The following is a 9,459-nucleotide window of genomic DNA, read 5'->3' on the forward strand; positions in this document are numbered from 1 at the left end:
TAACGTATTATGATGACCCCTGTTGCAGTGCTGCTATGTTTCATGACATGGACGTCCACTGGACTGTACTGTCAGTGGCAGAAAGTATCATGTGGGTGGGTGTGAGACCCTGCTTGTCTGAAGAAGGTGTGAATAAGTAACTCACTAATGTCAACATACTCTGATGCATATTATATTTAAGGTAACAGTAATTTAGTCCCAGGCGAACTCATAGTCCCTTCTGCTTTTTGATATCCACTGCAGGGCCTAGGCTATATCACCTGAAAGCGTTGGATGGTTGAAAGCAATGTCAGAGAGCTTACCAACTCAGCGTTGTTTATTCACCAAGAAATAAAACAAGGTTAAGTAGACATCTATGTCTGATTGAGGTGTGCAACCATGGCCGAAAAATGCAATGATTCAAACATTGTGACTCAAGCTTTATCCATGCACGCATGCCAAAGGTGTGGCAGTTTCCTGTCGCCGACTCATGATTTTTGACAGCGGCCAGGGTGTGTGTCTGCGCCTTTAAGAAAACGGAGCGCAAACTGTTCAACGTGAAGACGTTGGCTACGTACTGTGGAGTGTCGGCAGGAAGAGAGCGCGCCGTGGCCACTCCACGAACACAGGCATTGCACAAGGTTCAAAAAACGGTGGTGCTCAACATGTCACATTTCTAATGCTGGGTCACGGTCGGAACCAACCCTACTCTCACCCCGAACTTGCGGATTTGGTCTAAAAACTGCGTCCGGAGGCACAACGGCGTCGCTGCTTGCGGTTTGAAACACAGCAGGGCGGCTAGCGGACGGGGAGCGCTTTCGAGAGGAATCAGAGAAGAGAGAGGACTGTTTTCAGAACCATGAGAGAATACAAAGTAGTGGTGCTCGGATCCGGCGGGGTTGGAAAATCCGCATTGACTGTGCAATTCGTAACTGGATCCTTTATAGAGAAATATGATCCCACAATAGAGGATTTCTACCGAAAGGAGATCGAGGTGGACTCATCTCCTTCCGTTCTGGAGATACTGGACACGGCGGGGACCGAGCAGTTCGCCTCCATGCGAGACCTGTACATCAAAAACGGGCAGGGCTTCATCCTAGTCTACAGCTTGGTCAACCAACAAAGCTTCCAAGACATCAAACCAATGAGGGATCAGATCATCCGGGTGAAACGGAACGAGAGGGTGCCGATGATTCTGGTCGGGAATAAAGTGGACCTGGAGGGCGAGAGGGAGGTCTCGTCCGGGGAGGGGAAAGCACTGGCGGATGAGTGGAATTGCCCGTTTATGGAAACTTCAGCCAAAAATAAAGGCTCGGTGGACGAACTGTTTGCAGAAATTGTCAGACAGATGAACTATGCTTCAGCACCAGGTGGAGATGACAAGTGCTGCACGTCCTGTGTTATTATTTAAAAGGAGAACATGTACTTTTTCTTCGAATTTTTTTAAGTTTGCAAATGGTGAGTGAGCCATTCCTAATATTAATTTAAAGTTAAACCAACAAGAATCGAGAAAACTAACACGTTTTGCTTGAAGACAAAAACAGACACATTTTGAACAATACTTTGGTGTTAACTGTTAACTGTCATCATCATTTTGGAAAGTGTCCTACTACTATGTGTTGCACATGCTTAGAAAAGACAGAAACAGCTCATCTATACCAGTGTTTACATGGCAGAATACTTGAATATTCTGGGAAAATAGCTAACATTTGAAACGGGCACTTGCATCCTTGGAAAACAGTTTGCCCGGTGCTATGTTGAGATGTTCTCTGAATCTTTCAACGCAAACGGACGTTTTTATTTCACCATATATATTTTTTGTCTTTGGAGGTGTGTTGCAGGGAGTCTGTACTGTTGGTTTCTTCTTCGTGGCTCACCCTGGCCTTGGACAGAAGGAAGGGAGGACTACCGCAGGGGAGGAGGGGAGCGGCGAAACAGGGAGGTGGGGGCCACTCTTCAGGAATTCTGCTCGGCTGGAGTATCTTTGCAGCAAACTCAATGTACACCATTGACGTCAACATAAGTGGCAGAGATAGAGATCAGCTGAGTTAGCAACCCCTGTCTCCGCTTGCACTCACAACTGGAACTTATCCCCAACGCAAAGACATTGAGACTGGGACCTGATATTTCTTTATGAAAAGTGGAGATGACTAGAAAATTATATTTTGTTAATTGCTGCACATTTGTTGTTGTTTTGTGGGGGAGTTGAGGGGTTAGGTGACATTTCTCACACCCTCTTGGAGTCATGTTCTGTGACCACAACACACGAAGTTGATGTTTTTCAAAGTCAATGATGTTAGAATTGGACACCATTTTTGTGGAGTGTTATGACGAGTGTCACCCATTTTTTTTCTCCTTCAACGTGTGCGAGGACCTTACTTTAGTGACATACGGACGGCGACCCGACCGCCCTTGCATCGAGTGCCTTTCCAAAACAAATCAGCTGTTCAAATTCAGTGCCAACCAGAGAGTGTCTCCACAAGAATCCCACAACATGGCAATCCACAAAGTTCTTAACTGTTGCTCTGGATAATCTCTTGGGGGTGGGAGAAGAAGGAAAAAATGAAACAAAAAGCCTTTTGATAAAGGAATGGTGGTTGTCTTCTCTTTTAGTTTTGGCCTTTTGAAAACTAAGGTTTTTTTTGTTGCAATTTCTCTCTTGGGTTTGGCCAAATCTAAATTTAAATACACAGGTACTGGAGCCCCTTGACTTAACCACACCAAACGCTTCTTCCAGAGCACTTAAATCAAAGGAATTCTATGTTTGTTTTTGTTTTTAAAAGAAAATGTGATGTACCATTTAAAATCTAACCCGATTGTAAGTTTAATTTCAGACCAGCCTTTTAACAGCTGTCTGTTTGTTTTGAAAATACTTTTAATACAAATTGCATTTTTTTAAGACACATTCTTGTTTTCTGTCTTTGTACGTGTTGTTTCAGTTCTCTATCTGGTAAATCAAATCCACTCTATTGAGCAGTCTGCTCTCTAGGTTACCAGTGGGGCAGTCTGCTCTCTAGGTTACCAGTGGGGCAGTCTGCTCTCTAGGTTACCAGTAGGGCAATCTGCTCTCTAGGTTACCAGTGGGGCAGTCTGCTCTCTAGGTTACCAGTGGGGCAATCTGCTCTCTCTAGGTTACCAGTGGGGCAGTCTGCTCTCTAGGTTACCAGTGGGGCAGTCTGCTCTCTAGGTTACCAGTAGGGCAGTCTGCTCTCTCTAGGTTACCAGTGGGGCAATCTGCTCTCTAGGTTACCAGTGGGGCAATCTGCTCTCTAGGTTACCAGTGGGGCAATCTGCTCTCTAGGTTACCAGTAGGGCAGTCTGCTCTCTCTAGGTTACCAGTGGGGCAGTCACAGCTTAAATGTATAAATGTGTTTGTAAACGGTGCCATTTCAAAACTCTGCAGTCAGTGATAGAATGTAGAAATGAGGTCAAAGGTAACACTGAAGGTTAAGTGTCCAGTGACAGGGAGTTCCAGTGCCTCCCAGCCCAGTGTGTGGGTGTCACTATGCAGTGAAGGTGGAAATAATGGAGGTGTGTTGGACAGTGAAGCTGAGCTAGACGGGTGTGTGTGTTTACCAACAGGGATTATCCTGCCCTGATCGGGCTGACTGCAGCATGGTCTGATCGGGCTGACTGCAGCATGGTCTGATCGGGCTGACTGCAGCATGGTCTGATCGGGCTGACTGCAGCATGGTCTGATCGGGCTGACTGCGGCATGGTCTGATCGGGCTGACTGCAGCATGGTCTGATCGGGCTGACTGCAGCATGGTCTGATCGGGCTGACTGCGGCATGGTCTGATCGGGCTGACTGCAGCATGGTCTGATCGGGCTGACTGCAGCATGGTCTGATCGGGCTGACTGCAGCATGGTCTGATCGGGCTGACTGCTGCATGGTCTGATCGGGCTGACTGCAGCATGGTCTGATCGGGCTGACTGCTGCATGGTCTGATCGGGCTGACTGCGGCATGGTCTGATCGGGCTGACTGCGGCATGGTCTGATCGGGCTGACTGCGGCATGGTCTGATCGGGCTGACTGCGGCATGGTCTGATCGGGCTGACTGCGGCATGGTCTGATCGGGCTGACTGCGGCATGGTCTGATCGGGCTGACTGCAGCATGGTCTGATCGGGCTGACTGCAGCATGGTCTGATCGGGCTGACTGCTGCATGGTCTGATCGGGCTGACTGCAGCATGGTCTGATCGGGCTGACTGCTGCATGGTCTGATCGGGCTGACTGCAGCATGGTCTGATCTGGATCAAGGGAAACAACAAGAAGACTGGTCTTGCATGTGTGTGTACATATTTATGTGGCAGTGTGTCTGTGTGTACATGCATCTCTGGATACGAGTGTGTCCTGTGTGTGTAACTGCATGTAAACCTTTTCAGTATAGGTCTGTATGTTGCGTAGTAGCTGAGACGGGCTTTGTTGTCATTTATCCTGTTCTGGCTTCAGTCTTGTGACCTAGGCTAGAGGGATGTTATGGCATTTGTGTGCGTAAAATGTCAGCGTTCCAAACAATACCTGCCAAAGTGTTTCTCCAACAGGTTGGGACACGGTAGTATATCAACAGCCTTTACAAAACGAGAGGTGAATATGCCTTGTCAATCTAGTTGTGACGTTGTGCCTTTCTGTCTGGACTTCTGTCTGCCTGGGGTGTTGGTGTGTGTGGCTGTGTGTCTTTGTAGACTGAGAGAGAGAGTAACTGTTTGTCTGGCATTTTACATTCATTATTGTGTATTTTTTTTATTCTCGTTAACTGCACAACTCTCTCACATTTTTACTTGCTACCCTCAACAGTCTTGTCAATGGCAGCTTCAGTTAGCCACAGGGCTAGCATTTAGCCTGTAGGCTACATGTTGGAGTATATTGCTGTGCTGGAGTGTATCTCCTGTCTTAATGAAAAGGCTTGTAGCCTCTCAGGCCTTAGTCGGCTAAAACACGATGAGAGACAGACAGATCGATCGATAGACAGGTCACCGTGTGCTATAGAGCTGTGGGTGGATCTCTCTCTGTGCTGTATGGCTACATCAGTGTATCAGAAAGGTCTGCGCCAGATATTTCTTCCCCTCTGCGCTGCCACTCTTCAACCCCCTGCTAGGGTGTAAACATCTGATAGCAGAAGAATTTGCCCTTTAGAGAGGAAAGGGCTAGACTGTGTGTAGTCTAGAGTTCCTGTTTTCTCTTTAGTCCTCTCTTCCTGTAGAGAGGAGAGGGTGAACGTTTCACTTCCTCTCCTCGTTACCAAACAGGGTTCTGTTGAGTGGGTTGAACGGTTCAGAGCCATCTAGTCTAGGGTAAACTTTTTAGTTTTAGAACCTAGAACTGAGTCATTCTAAATACTATGTAACAGTGTAGTGTACCTAACTGTGTGTAGCCTAAGTACTCTGCACATGCCTTTGTAACAACCATGTCAGTACATTGGTTTTAGTGCCAAATATTGTGAAGTGGGACAGATTCTGTGTTGTATTTTGTTGTCTGTAACATCCTGAGCGCCCCGCCCCACTGTATAGACCCTGTGCTTTTCAGCCATCAAGAAGTGGTCATGAGATTTACATACTGTCTGCATTGTCATTGGCCTGGTGGTCATGTGATGTGGTTGCCATGGTTAGGGGGACATGGGGTATGAGTGGCCAACTGTCTGCTTAGCCTGGGGCTAGTTCTGTAGCTGGAGGTCAGGCCGCTCTTGTGATAGTATTAGATTCCTAACCTCTCTTCTAGGCCATACATGTTGCTTTTGACTGTGTCAAATTGTTAGATTTAGTGTATAGGCCTTGCCATTGTCCTAACCATGGTGTCTTAGAACAATATGGGAGTAGGATGATTTGAATTTCTCCTTCTCTTTGATTAGCCAATGGCCTTTTCTCATTTGAGTAAAAAAGTCCGTCCTCCACCGTCTATCATTCGTCCTCTCCTCCGTGACCCGAAAACCGATAAGTGGTAGAGGAAATCTGATCCTAGATCTGTGTCTAGAGATGTTTCATCTGTTGCAGAGAGAGATGTAAAACTGGAACTGCCAAATACATGGTTCTTATTCACCATATAGACTCCTATTTGAATTAGAGGGTGCTCTTCGTCTCTGGACGTCACTGGGTTATTTTGAGGTTGGGTTGTGTCTGTGGCAAATGCTGAGGCCAATGTGCGGTGTGTGTTCATGTGTCTGTTGTCATTACAAGGGTCTAGCTACGTTTAAAATTAGACTTACATGTACGTTTGTTGTGATGTCTTCTGGGTTTGTTTTTGTGGTGGTGCTGTCAGCACACACTCTCTCTGTCTCTCTCTCTCTCTTTCCCTCTCTCTGTCTCTCTCTCTCTCTTTCCCTCTCTCTTTCCCAGTCTGTGTGGCACAGTGCCTGTTACTTGACATTCCTAATTGGAAAATATACATTTAATGTGACAATATCTTCACAGTGTGCTTCTTTCAATATTTAAGCTTTGATTTACCCTGATTTCAGTATGGGGGGGTTACCATGGTTTCATTTCAACACTGGAGCCATGCCTCTGTTAGTCTTGCTTGGAGTGAGGGGTGAGCACACACACACTATGGGGAGTTATTTTACACTCTGTGAAACACACACACACACACACATTCTCCCACTCTGTTAACACATACACAGTCCCACCCTCTCGTAAGACAAACACACAGACAGACAGTTGTACCCCTCCTCAAGGCACTGGGGCTGTAGGCTCTTGGCAGTAAGACAGAGTTTCTTCAGACTGCTGTTTTAATTTCCTAATCATTGCTTAATCACCACAGTCTTATTGCCATCTCATTTTGCTGTGTAATTGTACTTTGAACTGAACAGTGAAAGCAGTAAAGCCCATTGGAGCTGAGTTGAGAGGGAGTGGATAATAGGCTCAGAACAGATGTTCCCAAATGGTGGGTAGATCATGGCCAACTCTTGTTGGGTCAGAGGCTCATCTCAGGACTGAGTTGATCATGGCCAACTCTTGTTGGGTCAGAGGCTCATCTCTGGACTGAGTTGATCATGGCCAACTCTTGTTGGGTCAGAGGCTCATCTCTGGACTGAGTTGATCATGGCCAACTCTTGTTGGGTCAGAGGCTCATCTCAGGACTGAGTTGATCATGGCCAACTCTTGTTGGGTCAGAGGCTCATCTCTGGACTGAGTTGATCATGGCCAACTCTTGTTGGGTCAGAGGCTCATCTCTGGACTGAGTTGATCATGGCCAACTCTTGTTGGGTCAGAGGCTCATCTCAGGACTGAGTTGTGGTTATAATTTGATGGGTCATCAGAAAATTGAAAGGGTTTAAGTGGGTAATAATGATAGAAGTTACTCTAGGATCACCTTACCCACCACCAAATCCTAACCTTTACTATTAGGGGGGGAAAGGCAAATCTGACTTCGGATCAGCCTCTGAGGGGCAACTTGACTCTAATTGTGGTCTGCCCAGGGTGCAGCGTTCCAGTTGTGGTCTGCCCAGGGTGCAGCGTTCCAGTTGTGGTCTGCCCAGGGTGCAGCGTTCCAGTTGTGGTCTGCCCAGGGTGCAGCGTTCCAGTTGTGGTCTCCACAGGGTGCAGCGTTCCAGTTCAGACCTAAAAGAGGGGGACTTTAATGGGACGGAATGCCACAGAATCGCTGTCATTTTTGTAATTCATCAAACTCTGCTGTCAGGACATGTCTGAGGCACACGGCCTGTACTTACTGCTGAGAGACAGGGAAGGGAGAGGGAGAGAGAGATGGCGCTGGCATTTTACAGAAAGGGGAGGGGGAGTTAGATAGCTAGATAGAAGAATCTATGAAATAGAGAGAGACTTGTCTAAACAGAACCGAGACACCGCCCTACTCTAGAACAGTATCTCAAGATGAATTATTCTGGGCAGAGAGTCAAACCCAGCGCTATAGCTGTTACAGCACGCCCTGGATCCAACCCACTGCTCAAAAAAATAAAGGGAACACTTAAACAACACATCCTAGATCTCAATGAATGAAATAATCTTATTAAATACTTTTTTCTTTACATAGTTGAATGTGCTGACAACAAAATCACACAAAAAATTATCAATGGAAATCAAATGTATCAACCCATGGAGGTCTGGATTTGGAGTCACCCTCAAAATTTAAAGTGGAAAACCACACTACAGGCTGATCCAGCTTTGATGTAATGTCCTTAAAACAAGTCAAAATGAGGCTCAGTAGTGTGTGTGGCCTCCACGTGCCTGTATGACCTCCCTACAACGCCTGGGCATGCTCCTGATGAGGTGGCGGATGGTCTCCTGAGGGATCTCCTCCCAGACCTGGACTAAAGCATCCGCCAACTCCTGGACAGTCTGTGGTGCAACGTGGCGTTGGTGGATGGAGCGAGACATGATGTCCCAGATGTGCTCAATTGGATTCAGGTCTGGGGAACGGGCGGGGCGGTCCATAGCATCAATGCCTTCCTCTTGCAGGAACTGCTGACCCACTCCAGCCACATGAGGTCTAGCATTGTCTTGCATTAGGAGGAACCCAGGGCCAACCGCACCAGCATATGGTCTCACAAGGGGTCTGAGGATCTCATCTCGGTACCTAATGGCAGTCAGGCTACCTCTGGCGAGCACATGGAGGGCTGTGCGGCCCCCCAAAGAAATGCCACCCCACACCATGACTGACCCACCGCCAAACCGGTCATGCTGGAGGATGTTGCAGGCAGCAGAACGTTCTCCACGGCGTCGCCAGACTCTGTCACGTCTGTCACATGTGCTCAGTGTAAACCTGCTTTCATCTGTGAAGAGCACAGGGCGCCAGTGGCGAATTTGCCAATCTTGGTGTTCTCTGGCAAATGCCAAACGTCCTGCACGGTGTTGGGCTGTAAGCACAACCCCCACCTGTGGACGTCGGGCCCTCATACCACCCTCATGGAGTCTGTTTCTGACCATTTGAGCAGACACATGCACATTTGTGGCCTGCTGGAGGTCATTTTGCAGGGCTCTGGCAGTGCTCCTCCTGCTCCTCCTTGCACAAAGGTGGAGGTAGCGGTCCTGCTGCTGGGTTGTTGCCCTCCTACGGCCTCCTCCACGTCTCCTGATGTACTGGCCTGTCTCCTGGTAGCGCCTCCATGCTCTGGACACTACGCTGACATACACAGCAAACCTTCTTGCCACAGCTCGCATTGATGTGCCATCCTGGATGAGCTGCACTACCTGAGCCACTTGTGTGGGTTGTAGACTCCGTCTCATGCTACCACTAGAGTGAAAGCACCGCCAGCATTCAAAAGTGACCAAAACATCAGCCAGGAACAGGAAGCATAGGAACTGAGAAGTGGTCTGTGGTCACCACCTGCAAAACCAGTCCTTTATTGGGGGTGTCTTGCTAATTGCCTATAATTTCCACCTGTTATCTATTCCATTTGCACAACAGCATGTGACATTTATTGTCAAATCAGTGTTGCTTCCTAAGTGGACAGTTTGATTTCACAGAAGTGTGATTGACTTGGAGTTACGTTGTGTTGTTTAAGTGTTCCCTTTATTTTTTTGAGCAGTG

At 47.6% G+C, this 9,459-nt stretch overlaps 1 protein-coding gene across 1 annotated transcript; it reads left to right on the top strand.

Moving 5' to 3' along the window:
• Positions 1–571: 571 nt before the first annotated feature.
• LOC121566846 (ras-related protein Rap-2b-like) lies at positions 572–2,882 on the top strand. Its single transcript, XM_045216148.1, has 2 exons — positions 572–1,437; positions 1,810–2,882. Exon 1 carries the CDS (start codon positions 839–841, stop codon positions 1,388–1,390), a length of 552 nt encoding a protein of 183 aa, XP_045072083.1. The 5' UTR covers positions 572–838; the 3' UTR covers positions 1,391–1,437; positions 1,810–2,882.
• The last annotated feature ends 6,577 nt before the right edge of the window (positions 2,883–9,459 follow it).

This window comes from Coregonus clupeaformis, chromosome 5 (genome assembly GCF_020615455.1).
Source record: "Coregonus clupeaformis isolate EN_2021a chromosome 5, ASM2061545v1, whole genome shotgun sequence".
NCBI lineage: Eukaryota > Metazoa > Chordata > Actinopteri > Salmoniformes > Salmonidae > Coregonus > Coregonus clupeaformis.